The 17,800-nt window shown below is 39.7% G+C and overlaps 1 protein-coding gene across 2 annotated transcripts in view; it reads left to right on the top strand.

Moving 5' to 3' along the window:
- Positions 1-17,800, top strand: part of NCEH1 (neutral cholesterol ester hydrolase 1) — an 85,561-nt gene that overhangs the window by 63,312 nt on the left and 4,449 nt on the right. For both annotated transcript variants that reach the window (XM_032484256.1, XM_006188099.3), the window contains 3 exons: positions 5,227-5,455; positions 7,347-7,416; positions 16,375-16,546. In XM_032484256.1, coding sequence (XP_032340147.1) covers positions 5,227-5,455; positions 7,347-7,416; positions 16,375-16,546 — 471 coding nt within the window. The remainder of the gene's footprint in view (positions 1-5,226; positions 5,456-7,346; positions 7,417-16,374; positions 16,547-17,800) is intronic.

Consider the following 17,800-nt stretch of genomic DNA (forward strand, 5'->3'; position numbering starts at 1 on the left):
TTGTACCCCAAATGTGTAGAACAGTCATGACCAAATGGCTACTTAATAAATGTTGATTGAATGAATTAGTTGACCCAATTTACTTTGTGATTCTCAACCTTGATATGTATAGAATTCACCTAGAGAGCCAAAAAAAACACCCATACCTTAGGTCACATTTCCAGAGATGATTATGTAATAGGTGCGGTATGGGGGTCAGGCATTGGCTTTTTAAAAGCTTCCAGGTGATTCTAATATGCTGCCAGCTTTGCAAACCATTGGATTAAAGGAATAAGATACACCAGTGCCTGCTAAATGCCAGATGTTTTAATTAAATTCTCACAATAACCCAATGGAAGGAGATGAGATTTGTTTTTGTTAACAAATGGGTAAAAAAACGGAGGCTCAGAATGACATTATAACTTTGCATAAACCACAAAGTTGGTAAGAGGCAGGGTTAGGACCTGACTCTGTTACCTTGCATTGCCTTTCCAGCTTCCCAGGCAGCTTCCCTCCAATGGTGAGGAATCCATTCAAACTCTTATCCATTCTCTCAGAGGTGGGGCACTGGCCAACCGGCTGAACTGTGTAACATCTGAAGAAACGTGGAATTAGCTCTATTCTACTTTCACGGATGAGGTTGGATTGGAATCAGCCCATGCAAGAACATGTTTGTGTCACAACTACCCCATCTTTCACATTTCTTGGATAATCATGCCTTTTTTTTTTCTTTTTTTTTTTTCCCCTGGGCTGGGCACTCAATCTTGCCTCTGGGTCTCTTTCTTTGAAGGATGGCCATTCTAGTAGCTTCTCTGTCAACCCTTTGCACTACCACCTCCTCACCCCACACCTGACCTTCAATCTCTGAAATGAGCCTCTAAGTCTCGTCTCATACTTCATCTTCCATTAAGGCACTATTCAGGCTAGATGCTGTATTAAATTTCATCCCAGAAAGAACAGACAGAAGTAATTCCTTCCTTCTCTGAGCTTGTGCAACCCATTATCTAGGCTTCTCTTGCTAAGCTTATATCACTTAATTAACATCAGCTATTCATTTAATGGCTTGGTTCTCTTCCACTTTCCTAAGCTCCAGAACATTGTCTTTTTCTCCTCCTTAAGTTTTCCTGCTCATACAATGTATTTTCTAATTTGTATGGTGAGTGAGTTAATAGAGGAAAAACCCACTCATAAACATTAACAACTAACATCTATTAACAGGCAGAGTAGAGTTTCTGCTTGACTTCCTTTGATTTTTGCTTGTCCTCTGACCTTTGGTCATCAGAACTGTGTAGAGAGCCAATGGTCCATCTATTCTACTGTATCTGGTTCTTTTGAGGTGTAATGAGTACCCTTTATTCCTTCCATCTACTCAGGCAGAATTCCCTTCCAGATCCTAGAATGGTTATGGGGACAAGTTTTAAGACCTTTAGCAATGCTCTAGAGTACCTCAGCCAGCCATGACTGGGTCAATTCATAGCCTGTGAAACTCTTAACACTTGGCTTGCTTCTTTGCATTATTGGAGTTTTCCAGCTGCTTCTGAAGAGGTTTCAGGAAACTTTGTTTAACTTGAGGATGTTTCTTGGGTGGATCTGAATCTCATTTCACAAATTCAAGGATGCAAGTAATGTAACTTGATCTTTATTTCAAGCCTTTGTTCTTTAGGTAGAACTTAATTCCTGTGGATTAAAGTACTAACCCATCACTGTTTGCTTTTAGGTTTTGGAGGGTCTTATACAATGTTGAGCATAATGAGTTGGGGAAGCCCTCTGGGTACTTATCCTCAGCCACATGATTGTTCCACCTGGTCCTTGGTGTTTGGTTCCCACAAGTTGCCCTGGGATATCCTTAGTTCTTATTTATAAGAGTGCTTTATGTCCATTAGTGTTCTCTTCTATTCCTGTTGGACCCTTGAGAACATATAATGAGCCATAGATAATGGAGAAGCTGTCTCAGATTCATCCATATGCAAGACATTCATGCAGCCCTTGCTACTTTTCTACCTTTTTCGGCAAATGGAATCATTCTGCTGCTCCTGCACCAGCTGGAGCTGGGAAACTCTCTGAGGCCATTGGAGGCACCATCTTCCTAGACATACCTTGCAGTTACTCTTCCCTAGAGTCTTGATTTTTTCCAAAGTTCTGTCTGTGCATAGGGCATAGGGCATATGTCTGTTGCTCTCAGAGTCCATACACATGTGTGGGTTTGCTGTGTCCCAGGGTTCTTTTTTCATTGGATCTCAGATATTAATTCATACATTTCTCATTTCATCTCCAGTACTTTCTTCTCCTCTCTCACCACCTAGGTTGGAGAATCATATTCTATCCTAGGAGACTTTTTATTCATCATGTAATCTTCTAAATCAATGTCTGTTTTTTGATTCTCCAAAGGATATAGGCTTTTGAAAATCAAAAGCAGGAAGACACTCCTGTTTGTTTGCTATTTGTTGTCATATGCCTTCCCTGAAGTAATAACCAGAGAAGAGTTTGGCTACTGATTTCATTTGCAGCACAGTAGGGCGGTAGGGATGATAAGGGAGTAGTGAGAAGACCGAAGGGAAACAGTAGATATTAGAGGAAGAAGTTAAATACCGTTCGCAATTTTATTGTGCAACATGGCATCACATAGATGTGTGACCGTCATGCTATCTTGGACCCTGAGCAGCTATTTGGACCCACACTGATCTCAGCCAACATCTCTAGGACAATTCTCTATGTCCTGTAGCTTCCTCATAGTTTTAGGATCAGCTTCTATACTGGTTACTTGGTCTCTAAGCTTCTCTCCTCTTCACAAGGAGGATAATAATAGAATTTAAGCCAGAATTCAACAACCTCCTCTCATGCTGTAGGCACTTGGGCAGTAATAACTATTATTAATAAGTGATAATAAAAGTGGTTAATGGCAGATTACTGTTTGATTCTCTCCTTTTTCAGATTTTGAAACAAAATTGATATTTCTGTAGGATAATGATTTTTCATTCTCTGATTTACCAATACAGTTTCAAACATTAGCACAGTTTTACTTTAGCACCTTTCTGGATTCTTTTCCCACCCATCCAGCCTTTCTTACTCCCATCTGCTTATCTTTTTCTCCTTCATAAACAAAGTATCCCTCTTCAGTCAGCCACCACCCTGTCAGCATCGTAAACAATGCAGATATTCCGAAGTTCTGCAAGTGGTCATAAGCTAACGCAGCAGAGGTGCTTCTGGAAAGGTATGGGCAAATGAGGAAGGTCTCCATGCACCCAGAGCAGGTAGTACACAAAGGAAACCAGAGGTGGAGTCTAGGTAAAGTGAACAATCTTCCCTAATCTGTCTTGTAAAGACAACTCACTTGTTTCACAGCTTTCCTTTAGTTGAAGAAACTCAGGTATAATTTGTCTTAAATATTCAATAAAGTCTTCATTCAACAAAAATAAAATGCAGTCCAGAAAGTGCCAAGCCTGCCATTTCTTTGTTCATATTTTATTTTTTGTGTCTATCAAGCTGCTTGCCCTGTGAGAAATGGAATGAATCCTTTGTGTTCTGTTAATGGACAGGGTTGTTGTGTGAACTCTACGAATCTTAGTGAAGACAGAGATTCTAAGCTATACCTAGCAGAGCACCATATTCCCCAAGTTAGACCAACATGTTACCATGAAATTCAAATGATTGCCTTTTCCCAATTTGCCAAAGACCTTTAAACCCCTAAACTCATGGTTAGACAGCTCGGTATGTACGTGCACGCAAACATTCATTTGTATCAAAAACATTAACAGTTGCTTTAACTCTTTCAGTAAATTGATCAATTGACACATGTAGAAATTGAACTATTTTATTAATGTTCACTTGCTTTGCTGCTGCTTATACTGGATATTAATAGAATAACTGGAATAACTGTTCATAGTTAGATAAATTGCCTCTTGTTCTTGTTTTTCTTGAACACTGGCTAATAATGCAGTCTTTCCAGCTCTTTTCACAGCAGGGCATCTGTATACAATAATAATAGTTTATATGGGACACTGGGGTAAGCAGCGCAGGAACTTGGCTCCCCAGGGACTGAGGGGATCAGTGTCACAGCACATGTGTATCCTTTTCAAGCTGTATCAGTGTGCGTGGGCTGGGAAGCTGGATTATGGTGTATTGCAGACTTCACATAGTTCTCATTTCTACTAATAGCACTGTTTTCTTGATCTTGAGATGGCATTAAATATTTCGTTAATCATCAGTGTTCTGCTTCATATTGTGCAGAAAGGTACTATTGCTTTCTGGCTGTTACCCCTGGGAGGTTTAAGAGCCACTAGGAGATAAAGTATATAAGTTCATGCACCTGTGCCAGGAAAGTTTCTGATCACTCTGTGACACTTCTGGGCCTCTCCAGCTTGACAAGTCACTGGTTCCAGATGGCTTCCAGCTCTCTGGCTTTGAAACATGGCCATCAGGTCTTGCAGGGAGGTCAGTTTTATTGGTGTACTCCATAGGAAGAGCTTGTATAAGAAGTGGAAAGAGGGAATACACTCTGCGGGGTCTTTGCTGGGTGGATGACCCCATGCTCCTTCTCCAACCAGATAATTTCCCGTGAACACTTAATGCAGAGTTTGATGCCCTTGGGGTTCAAATGGGAAGAGACGACCAGGCTGCATGTTCTGTGCACATCTCTACAAAGCTGGTTGTGTCTGGTCTCCTTCTATGTGCTGGGCCACCATGGACTCACTTCCTTCCTTCTCACACATTCATTCCTTTCTCCTAGTCTCAAAACAGTCAGACACACTTAAATATATATGCTTAAGAACACTTTTAAAATACTTTAATAAATATAAAACTTTCCCCTCTTTTATTTGCATTTAAATAAAGTATTCTTCCTCCGCTCCTTGTATGTTAGTGGAACTGTGATATACTGATATAGGGGGAAAAAGGGACTGAGTCCTGGAATTCACGATTCTTGGGTTTAAGTTGAAGGGCTGCCATTTATCCAGCTAAATGGGCCAGTTCAGCTAATTTCTGAGCCTTACCGATAAAATGAGACTGGGGATGCCTGTCCCGTTTCCCTCTCAGGGCTGATCTGAAGATCAAAGGAGATCTCATGTAGGTAAAGCTCTAAAAAATGAAAGGTAGATACGATTTGTTATTATATTAAAAGTGGCCAGTGAGTCCTAAGGGCAGCGGCAATTGTCTTGTCAGAATTCAAATACTTCTGAAGAGTTGGTGCGTGTGGCTCTGGTGTGATAAAGCTGACACGAGCTCTCCCTGTTACTCCCCCTCATCCTGCAGAGTAACCTGATACACTACCTGGGCCTCAGCCATCATCTGCTCGCACTGAACTTTATCATCGTTTCTTTCGGCAAGAAAAGTGCATGGTCATCTACTCAAGTGAAGGTGACCGACACTGACTTTGATGGCGTGGAAGTCAGAGTGTTTGAAGGCCCTCCAAAGCCAGAAGAGCCGCTGAAACGCAGCGTTGTTTACATCCACGGAGGAGGCTGGGCCCTGGCAAGCGCAAGTATGTCCCGGTCACCTTCAGGTTATTTGTGGTTGTGGCTGTCCTGGCAGAGATATGTGACTGAGTTGGCTTTCTTACTGGGTAAAGAGAAGGGGGCATCCATTTGACTGTCCCTGGGCAGTCCCATTTACCCCTATTGTCCACCAGTTCCATTCTTGAAAGAGTCCTGTTTTGGATGATTAATTATATGGTCACCCTTCATAAAGGTTTTTGCCCATTTGTTAATTCAGGCAGACTGTTTTGAAAATATTTCCTGTGACCTAAATCATAGAATAATGTATTATAAAGTACTGAAGTTACTTTCTGCACCAAAAGAAGGTGAAGTTTCATTGGGCCAGAATAGAAGGGAATTATCTGTAGCCCTATGCCAACTTGTGTTTGGAAGACATCTTTCTATGAAATAGAATGAGTGTTTCTGAATACACACATAAACTCATTAGCATTTCATCTGCTTATTAAACCAAAGATAAAAATATAAAATGTATGCTGCTGTTAAAAGGAAATGATCCTGCAAAGTTCAAGAATATTCTCTTCAGCATTGGATAACTTTCATGAGCAGAACACATTAAAAATGTCAGGCAGCCACATGGAGCAGCCCAGTCAAAAACATACTAAGGAGAAAGTAAGGGCCTTATCTCTGCTCATAATTATTATGGAGTTGCTTTCTCATCTTCAACCCAGAGCTTTTGTCATCCTTTAAGTTTCAGGCAACGACAACTTGTTCTGATTTGTCTTTTTTTTTAAATAACTTTTTTTTTAATGCAGCAAAGGCCAAAAGTATAACTTTTTCTAGTAATCTCATTTCATTTAACTCCATAGGCATCATTTATTCTTTTATTCATTGATTTGTTCACATTTCCAACAGATGTTTGCTGAATATGTAGGTTTGCCCAGGACTGAGGGGTTTCTTGGGGTGCGGGACTTTCAGTAGAAAACCTCAAACAGTTTGTGCATACCTGGACCTTTGGTCACCCTAATGTGAGCCAGGTGATAGGGATACAAAAAAGAGTAAGACAGAGTCTCTTCCCTAGAAAACATTGCATCTGTAGCATTGGGCACTTGCCAGGTGAGATGTTACATCGGAGGCCAGGAAGTATAAGTGCCAGGAATGGTATGGATTATAAGTCAACCTGGACTTTTTCACATAATTTTGACTGATCACTTCTGCCAGAGGGAGAGCTCAAGCTGGGGGATGTATGCAGGTGGTTATATAGTTATTGTGCTTCTGGGTCTAAGGCTTCCTTGGAAAGCCTATAAATAAGATAATATTTGGCTTTCTGTTGACATAGTGCAGCTCTTAATTTATTGAAAGAACAGCTAAGTGATTAAATTTTTACATATAAAATTGCTTTTGTCACTTCAAATCTTTTGATTCTCTTTCTAAGAAATGCTAAGGCTTCCTAAACTTCTAGTTTGTTATGTGTTGGTTTTAATCAACAGAATACCGTATTCTTCAAATTGGTAACTTTTCTGAATTACAGCAAATAAGCGTGTTAAAAGAGAAGAAATTTTTGGTTCTAAGGAGGAATCTGCTTATTTGCTATGATCTTTGGAAAGGCATACATTTGAAGAACCACAAAATCAGAATTAATTTGATGCATTTCATATAGTCCATTATGAAATAAATGTTTAGTTAGTTGAAAACACATTCCAAGCTAATCTAAAATGGATTTCCTGTTCTATTATAATAATTGCGTTTTATCAGAAGCCAGATTTATGTTTTTGCTTTTGTACATGTAACTCTGTTAATGAAATGTATGTTCATATTTGCTTTTTATTATTAATAACTTAAATCCAAGTCTAAAAACAATCCACAATTAGCAGAGTTTAAGAACGGACAGTATTAAATGAACTGCTTTATAGTGAGTGATTGCTCCTTTGTCTCTTTTAGAAATCAGGTATTATGATGAACTGTGTACAGCAATGGCTGAGGAATTGAATGCTGTCATTGTCTCCATTGAGTAAGTAACTAATAGTCACAGAGAAAAATTTAAGGGATCCTAGATTACTGTTTAGTTACTTTAGTTTATAATTGATAGAGTGTAAAATAAAAGTCCAGAAAGGTGAAGTGATGAATGTTCCCAAGTTCACAGAAAGTGATTTCCGATACAATTTAGAATTTTTTGAACTAGCTTTATAATGCCTCAAATTCTTTTTATTTCAGTCTTGCAAACTTATAGAAAAGGAATTAACTAAAATTGAGAGAAACATACAACCAGTTATCTACATTATATGGTTTGATTACTGCCTTTTTAGACCTAAAAACCAATCAGCATTTTAAGAGAATCTTTCCTATAACCAAGCGTTGGAAAAGTTGTTCTCCTGAAATCAGGTTCTGTAACTTTGACCTTGTAAATAGTAACGTGTTCAGTAAACCTTAGTTGATGCAGCTACTATTACCACTATTAGTGTTAGTATTCTAAGAAGAATGTGAATAATGATTATGACAATTGCAGTGATGGCAGTAATACGAAAGTCGTGGTACCTGCCCTGTGGCAGGCACTGTGCAGGTGCCATCGTGTGCATTGTCTCTTTTCCTTCCTATCTTTGCTCAGATGGCATTCTTTCAGCAAGGCCTTCCTTGACACCCCTATTTAAAACTGCAGTCCACTTTTTTCCTGCTGTTTTTCCCCCAAAATTATCAACATCTGACAAACCATATATTTAACTTATTATATCGTACTGGGTAGAAATAGACAATGTAAGTTCCATGAAGGCAGAGATTTTAGGGAATTTTGTCTGTTTTGTTCATTGCTGGTCCTTAGTGTTAGAAATGTCCCTGGCAAATAGTGGACATTTGTGATATTGTGGTTTGTAAGAAATATATATTTAGTCATTCAGATGACCAAAATATATTTTTCATATATATTTGATCTTTGTCCAAAGTTCCTGGATCACAGCTTCCCAAATCCTTGAAATTTCCTAAGTTTTCAGAGTGTTAAAGTGCCTTTTGTTATATGAGTGAGGTGACTTTTGGAAGCACCTAAGCATGGGGGCTGGTTACCAGGAGAACCAACCATGTGGTTAGAGGGTTGGAACTTTCCCACCCCCTGACCTCCAGGGAGGGGAGAGGGGCTGGTGGTTGAATCAGTCACCAATGGCCAATAATTTTAATCAATTATGATTATGTTTGTTTGTTTTTTAAAGGGGGGAGGTAATTAGGTTTATTTATTTATTTATTTATTTACTGAAAGTACTAGGGATTGAACCCAGGGCCTCGTGCATGCTATGTACACACTCTACCACTGAGCCTCGCCCCTTAATTGTGATTACGTAATAAAGCCTCCATAAAAACCCCAAGGACAGGGATCAGAGAGCTTTCCTTTGGTGAACACATGTAAATTTGGGGAGGGTGGCTCACCTGGAGAGGGCATGGAAGTTCTGTGCCCCTTCCACATACCTTGCCTTATGCATCTCTTCCATCTGGCTGTTCCTGAGTTGTATCCTTTTACAATAAATCACCAAGAAATTAATACAACATTGTAAACTAACTATACTTCAATAGAAAAAAAAGGAGATTAAGGGGCTTCAGATACTCTAAAGCACTAGACATGTCTGGAGGGTTAGTGCTCTATCCCATAGAATAGAAAACTTATACATCTATTTATCAATGTATGTTTGGAACTCACAGCTCACTCTGCAGAAACAATGAGCTGAGGTGACTAGGACCCACCCAGGCTAGCCACCCCACAAAGAGCCATATAACTTATCCTCTACTTGAAGAATAGCCAGTATCATGTGATCATGATGTTTCCCTTGGAAAGTATGCTCAAAGGTCTAATGTAGGACCATATTTTTTCTCATGACTCACTTCTTTCTTCTTTCTTTTATTTCATAAATACCTATTATATTCCTGTTATGTGCCAGCTACTGTGTTAAACTCTGGTGGCACAACAGTTTGAGTAAGATAGACATAATTTCTGCCTTCATGGACTTTACAATCTAGGTGAGAAAGCAAATCTTGAACAAGTAATGTTAAGTATGATAAGTGATGTGAAGAAGACAGCGAGGTAGTGATGGGGGCATCTAACAGGTAAGATTTTACCTAGTTTGAAGGGTCAAAATTGAGGTTTGACTCAAATTCCTGAGGATGAGCAGAACCTAGTTAGACAGAGTGAGTTGGTCGTGGAAGTGCAAAGTGGCGTAATGAGAGGGCTTGGGAGGAAGGGAGAAGGTGGAGAGCATTAAGGAAATGAAATGTGAGAGGAGACAGAGGGAGAGACTTAACACTTCTGGTGATGACTAAGGAAGACAAGAAATAAGGATGGATGATCCTGAGAACCTTCAGGAGGATGATGGACCCTTGATTCTCCTGGAATTCCTTCTAGCAGGGAGGCTGTCTGGGGACAGCGGCTCCTTATCCTCCAGGCTAACAGAAGTGGGTAGTGATGTCACGGCTTTGCTTCATGTGGCCTTGCAGAAGGTTATATATAATCTGAGAAAGCTGGTAGGCCAGGGTCGGGGGAGCCCTGTTGATGGAATCACTTCACATAAAGGAACACGAGGAGTTGAGTTCATGTCACTGGTGTTGGCTCGAGGCTCTGGGGAGAGACCCAGCGACCAAGGTAGACAAAGATCTCAAGCTATAAAAATAGGTTATAACTTCAGTAGCTTCTACACACTTTGCTGTTTTTACATATTAATTGCACAATAAGTATTTGTTAAATAAATGAAAGCAATCATCTTATCCAGGATACTTGTATATATCCTCATTTACATAATATGGGAAGTATATATTCATAAGCTTATTTTCATAAAGTTCAGTGCAGTTTAGCTATAACGTGATACCTTTTTACCTGTAGTTTATATAATAAAACACAATACTGAAACCATAAGACAATAGGGAAAAGGAAGATCTAATTTATCTTTTTAGAAGATAAAATGCTAATGTACAGCATGGTGAATATAGTCAATAGTATTGTATTAACTGTGTATAGTGACAGGTGGTAACTAGACTTATTGTGGCAGTCGTTTCATAATGTATATACATGTTGAATCACTATGTTCTGCACCTGAAACTAATATAATGTTATATTTATATTTCAATTACAAGAAGATAAAATGCATGATAATAAAGTAGGCATGTTGGATGTTATTAAATTCTACAAGGCATTTACATTGCTTTTTTTGGTTGTGAAAAATGATTTCAAGTTGTGTTTTGCTTTTAATTAAGCCTTTACTACACTTGTAAACTCTCCGTTTTGTGTAGATGGAGACCTGTTCCTTCCACCAAATGTCAAACAGGTGGCATTACGCACAGAGCTCTAAAGAACATTGCTCACGTAGACAGAAGAGGAGTTGAATCACGTATCCTAGTCTGCTGCCAACAGAGATATAAGCGGTGGGGCTTTTATGCCTCTGTCTTGTTCATCCATAAAATTAGAGGAGAGCAAGCTGACAAAATCACAGAGCTTCTAGGAAGCAAAGTGTTCAAACACGTCGATAAATAGTTGTTCAAACAAGATACCCTGAAAAACACGGAGCGAGGGTGACCTACCTGTGACTTTCCCTCTGCTCCTTCTCTACTCTTCCTCCAAGTACTGGGTGGAGAAATCCTCACGCATCAACCCCACCTGAGCAACCCTAGAAGGTGGGCAGACCAATTCCTAAGGGTTCCCCTCCAAGAAAGGGAAGATTTGTCCAAAACTTTCCTTTTACTCAGTCCAGGTCACCTTATTAGTGACTCTAAAGGCCAGCATCACAAATAATTTAATGCTACAAAAAGATAATATTGTGGCTTCTTGTAAGAAGTAGGTTGTTTCAGTTCCTTCATGATCATTAACCAATGAATTCCTCCTTTTTAGACTAAGCTAATGTCTCCTTGGCTCTGTTTTCTACTAACATAAAAAATCTACTGGTTTCTCTCTTGTGGTTTAGGTCTTCTAGAATTTCGGGGGTGGAAGCAAGGGTGGGGGTGGAATTGGAGCTCGGCAGAAAGCCTGTGCTGCAAACCACAGTGAGGATGGTCAGCCTAGTTCCACCCACACCTGAGCCCTATGGAGCTATGTTTGGCTTCTGAGTCACACAGAGAAAGGAGGTCAGAGGGATTCAGCTTCTGCAGCCACCTGAGGGAATGCCCTGGCTCTGTGTTCCCCCTTGAGGTGAAAGGCTAGGTTTGCATTTGAATGGATGGAGGCCTGAGGAGCTGCCTGCTGTGTACATGGAGACATCTCAGGCGGTCTTTTTTTTTTTTTTTTTTTTTAATCAACTAAAGTATAGTCAGTTACAGTGTGTCAATTTCTGATGTACAGCATAATGTCCCATTCATGTATATGTACACATATATTCATTTTCATATTCTTTTTCATTAAGGTGTAAACAGAGTCAGAGAATCACCTCGTTTAAATGGACCTCACTTCTAGGCTCAGTCTCTGCTAGGATTTTGGTGATGCATCCTGATGTCTGTCAGTTCTTTTGACTGTACTTATTATCCAATCAGCTAAGTCTTTGCTAAGCTCTGCTCTTCCTTGCTGAATGACTGGTAAATCTCGAGGGCCAATTTTGAGAGTAGAAACAGAAAGGCAGACCCTTCTTCAGCCTTTATCCACAAACCTCATTGTGCAAACTGAAAGAGAAACAATTATGCATTCACAATCCTTCCACTTCTGTGCAATTTTATTTTATGTTCTTTTAATGGAAAGGAAGCTTCTACCTGTTAGAGAAATAAATTCTTCCTCTGGCGTTGTCTCCCTCAAACAGCACAATATGAATGTAATTGTTGATTTGTTTCAGATAACTCCTACTGAATATATGGGTTCTTTATGACTGAGGAGAATATTAACCTTTTTGTGTTCTCAAGAATGAATCTACCTAGCTCTTCTTGGGAGATAATGAGAAAGGGAGGGGGAGGAGGGCAAAAACAGAATGCGGTTTTGTCTCTCCTCAATCAAATAGGAGTATAATTTTATTCCAGAATATCACATGTACCTTTCACCTAATTGGCACTACATGAAGAGAACTCAGTGTCCTTGCCCACTGCAGAGGACTGTCACAGCGTTTTCAGGTTAGGTTATTTTGAGGGAGAATGCATTTTACAGTGCTCTTAGAACATTAGTGTCATTCAGGGCTTCAATTTCCATAGTCTTGAAGCAACGCACATTTCCCTTCAACTCTGGGCTTGTGTATTGCCTTTGACTTAAGGAGAAACTTGTCAGTCTTTCTGAGCACTGCGCCATCTCCCTGGTCAGTGATAAGTGGGCGATAAAGTAACAGACATGGCAGTGGCACTGCTTATGTCAGGTGGGTACACACTGAACTCTTCAGTGTGTGATTCTGACTTCCCATCTACTCTCAGAGGAAGCTGACATGTCTGTTATGACTGATTGTAAGAAAGACTTTGAGGGCTCCAAGAAAGGAGAGTTACTTTTGGCTGGGTTCTTAGACGTTTTCATAGAAGAGCTGGCATTTGAGATGAGACTTAAAAGGATGGGAACATTTGATGAGGAGTTGCTGGGGGAAGGGCATGAGGGATGGAGAGAAGGCCGGATGCACTGGCAATGGGAATGGGGAGAAGTGTTAAAGGAAGAGTGACAGTATGGCTGGATGCAGTGATATTTCTGAGCCATGGCTGCACATGAGAATTACTCGGGGGAACTTTTCTTCAAAGATAGCTGTGCTGGGCCCCACCTTGGATCATATAAATTGGAATGTTTTGTGGAGGGAGTCAAACCTCAGTGTTTTTTGTAAAGCTCCCAAGATTATCCTAAGCTGCACACAGAGTTGAGAAGCTCTGAGCTACACAGAGAATACAAGCAGTCCTTGGAGATGTGCCCAAAGAGTAGATGAGTTAGGAACAATTTCTTTTTTTAATGTTTTGAAAGGCATATGGTTTATTAGTTTTCCCACCATAATAGTGCTACATGTCATGTATTTTATGAGTAAAAAGTATAAAGTAAATCCTTAAAATTTTGTTGGTAATGAAGAAAAATATCTTATTAAAGATATACCATGTGCCAAGAACTGTGCTCAGTGGTTTGTTTTGAGAATATTGCAAAAACATAGAAGTCATGAGAGAAGTTCTGGGATGTCAGACATCTACAGTTTTGAGAATTTACTGCTTTGGTGAGGTAATGAGAACACGCACACATTTAAAGGCTCTGGGTTTTGAAGAATGAGAATATTTTAAAAGGGGGCAGGCACGTGGATTATGAAGTCAGTTGTGAATTCAGATCCCAGCCTTGCCACTTACCAGCTGTTGTAGACTCGAGCCTCATGTTCTCATCCTTAAACCCACAGCTTTGCTCTGAGATTTGAGTGAAACATCTGTAGAGCACCTGGCAAGTTGCCTCACCTAGCAAGAAAAAGATAATTTTTATAGAGTATACATATTTATTAAATTGATTAAACCTCATTCCTGAGTGTACACTGAATTTTGTTCCTTTAGTAGGAGGCATGTGCAGTAATTGGTAGGCAGAAAACAACATTGCAGAGTCATCTATCCTGCAGTGAGCTGGGCAATTTGAGGCTGTATTTGCCACAAATTCATCAGGTGCTTTAACTCAAGATCTACATTTTTTTTTTTTTAAGGCAGAATCCTCTTTCAGTACTTTGCAGGGGATGCAGCTTTGAACAAAAGCAGCAGATAAATGTATTTATGCATGCTTTATTGGCTATGACACTCATAAATTTGCTCCTGACCCTCAGTTTTCTGTATCTGTAAAGATATTGCATAACTTTGGTTATACTTCTCAGGTCAGTTTCAAGTTACGTGGAAGGCTCTTCTTAAACTAGGTGACCTTGGAAATATCTGGTTTCGCTACATTCTCCAGTCCATGAAAATAATGTCCCTTCTTATTGAATAAAACTAGAGAATGTTTCCAGAATGAAGAAGGATAAGGGGAAGGGGAGCTAGGAGACAGATCTTTAAGGGTGCCAGGAAGACTCTTGCATCATAACATACTTGTTTTTAAATATGTTTACTCTGTTATCTGAGCCAGTTATTAATTGACTCATACAATTGAGGCAGTAGCATGTTTTTTAGATTACCAGTTTCTCTTGATTTGAAGTCATTAAGACCTTTTGTGAAACAACATCTGAAAATTTAATTCACATGTGTATTCTAGTAAACTGTTCTGACCTCCTGCGGCAGGAAAGCCGTCTGTTATGCTATCTGGAATCCTTCTGAGACAAAACAGCCTTTGTTTTCACACCTTGAGCCATGAAGTGCATTTGTTCTAAAGAATTAAGAATTTAGCTTGGTAATACTGAAATTTAAAAACAGACCTCATCCCAGAACTGAGGGTAAATAGAATCATATGAGATGACTCCACCTAGTGGACAAAATCATGTACTCCTACTCCATTCACCCATTAAATGGAACGATGTACCAGCAGCTTTAAGACAGTGAAAATCAACTGGAGAAGAAAATATTTCTGATGATTAATTGATTATCACAGATGTCAAAGCTTAAAAAAAGGAATCAGAAAACTTATGTTATCTGTTACAAGGCAACCACTAAAGGAATTTCTTATTGCATTTAGTGTTTTAAAATGTAGTAATTCCTGAATGACCAGATCCACATTCACTACTTATCAAAGTATTTCACAAATGTTTGTCGATGCGTCTGCATGAATGTCTAGATATTTAATTACCTAGAATTTAGATAGGGGAAATAAATAGCCCTACATAGAGTAGTATGGAAAAAACTAGTTTCTAATTACAAATTGGAAATCCAAAGGGTATTAGCTGACTGTTACTAGATTTTAATTAAGTAATTAGTTTCTTTCCTATCTTGTTTTGATATGTATTTGATTTATTTTATAAATCAGGTAACTTTTCTATGCCTCAGTTTCCTCCTTTGCAAAATGAAGGTATGTTAATAACTCAGAAAAGCTTTACTAGATGGATGATTATGTGCCCAGCACACTTATAGATACACACTGGAAACACAGTCCTTGATATCAGAGAACACACTCTTTAGAGGAAATGCATAAAGAAATCATGTTAATATGAGGCAATATGAACCACAGTATACCCCAGTACATAGAAGTATCAAGGGATGGTAGCCAGCTCAGCCCCAGAGGCAAGCAGAGTGATAGTCAAGGAAAGGCTGCCTGAAGGAGCAAGCCCTCAAGGAATGGTTGAAGGGTGAGTGAGAAGTAATAATAGCAAGGAGGGAGGGTAGAGACTGAGAGGGCTCTCTAAGCTGAGACTACCAATGTGGATCTGTAAGATGATATTATAGGTGGGGCATTTGACAAAACCAGGGTTTTGGGGGCTCTTAAGAGAATATGAATCCTACTAAGTGTACAGAGTAGGATCCCAAAGGGACTCTGATCCTGCAAAGTGGGGCGGTAGGAGAAGCCCCAGAGGGCCTGCCCTGGGCCATCTGGGGACTTGGCTTCCCTTTTGCTGGTTGACAACTGACCTTTCCGCTCCAGCCTTCCAGGGAGCAAATGCATTGCTTGAGTTTACTGTCAGGCTGGCATGACCTCTTCAGTGGAGTACAGTTTTACTATATTTATCAAGTAAATCATGCAGAATGCCATACGGACTCATTAAACTTGGGACCGATGAAGTGGTCATTGCTGCTGAGTCACCTTCTAACCCAGAGGTGTTGTGCATGGAACACTGACTCCCAGAAATAAAACTCCAGAATCTATTGTGATTCTATCTATATTTTAATAATCAACATCTGCCTTTTACTTCAAAGCTTATGCATTGGTGGTGGTTGCAGGTGTTTGATTTTACTTTTTTGTTTGGTTTGATGGCTGATAGTAAAAATTACCATTACCAAGTCATTACATTTTTAAACTAAGTATTTGAGTTGCAAGAAAATGAAGTGCTTATTTTTACATTTATTATTTTATTTCTTATCTGTTTATTTCTGGCTTCAAAAGAACCAGTTTTCCTTTAAACTTTCAATGGTCTGTGAAGAGTTGGTGGAGTCCTTAAATGAATACAATTTTCTGTCTTCACAGATACAGGCTGGTTCCAACGGTTTATTTTCCTGCGCAGATTCATGATGTTGTACGTGCCACAAAGTATTTCCTGCAGCCGGAAGTCTTACACAAATATTCAGTTGACCCGGGCAGAATTGGCATTTCTGGTGACAGTGCTGGTGGGAATTTGGCCGCTGCCCTGGGCCAACAGGTAACAGACTGCCCTGAGGTGTTGTTGGAGGAAGGAAGGCGGGTGATAATGTTCAGCAGACCAGCACACTGTCCACTAGGCATGGCAAAGTTCTAGATGGGTGGGCTGGTCACTCGGGGACCAAGTTATTCAGAAGACTGCACTTGGAAAGCTCTCAGAGATCCTTCTGAAGTAGGAAGAGGGGTTATTGAAAGAAGTGTCATCCCTAAGTGCTTGACTACAAGGCCATGACTACACTTATGTGAGAGGAGGACCAGCATTTTAGAGGGCTCCCTCACTCCCCAGGGATGTGTGTGGGAGGTGAGTACCCTCCGCTCCTTTTCCACGTTGGACTTGCTAAACAGGACATTTTTGCTTAAATTCCAGTTGCTAAGATTGTTTCCTTAAACTTTGACCCAAATTTTAAAAATGTAAAAGCGTTTCCCAAAGGTTTTTTTTTAATATAAAAGAAAAAGTCAGATGGTTCAGCCACTTTAAATGTTATAATACAAGTTAATCTGAACTTTACCTGATTAAATTCTTTGAAAACTCTGTCTAGCTTTCATAGCAGCCCAAATTTTTGGCAGCTGCGTAAACTCAAAGATAAATACGTTTTCTTCCTTTTATGGATTAAATACTTTAAGAATAGCATCTTGGTCTTCTTACCTCCAAATTTCTTTTGGCATATTCTCAAATAGTGTCTGCCTTTTCATTTGTGGTGTGCCTTGATTTCTTCTCTTTTGCTGTAATTAAAGAACTTGGTTCTCTGCGTGGCACTGGTGGGTTTGCTATCCACGTGTCCAGTGCTGTAAGAAGGAAGTCCTGGTGCCGTGGGGTGAGCATCATGGGCTTTTACAGCAGACAGAACTGGGATAGAGCTCCCCTTTGAGAGCTGTGGGGCGCTGGCAAGTCCACTAACCTCTCTGAGCCTCAGAAAAATGATGATCATGCCATCTGATTGCAGGTCTCTTGCCAGGACTTAGTGAGATGATATATATACAGTTCTTGACACACATTAATAGTACTATTAACTGATCATTTCCTCTTGCTTTTACAGAGCAGTTATAATTTCCTTGGGGATGGGGTTCTAAAGTCCAGTGTGAAACAAAAAATTATACAGCTAAAGTTACCTTGAAGATTGTTTAGTTGCCTATGAAACACAGTGACCTAGTAAGCTGCCTTTTAAATGTTACATGAAAAATGTATCATTTTAGACACCAGAATTACAAAATAAGGCAATATATTTGCATTTTGGGGAGGCCTAGGAGAATCGAG

This window comes from Camelus ferus, chromosome 1, assembly GCF_009834535.1.
Source record: "Camelus ferus isolate YT-003-E chromosome 1, BCGSAC_Cfer_1.0, whole genome shotgun sequence".
Lineage (NCBI taxonomy): Eukaryota > Metazoa > Chordata > Mammalia > Artiodactyla > Camelidae > Camelus > Camelus ferus.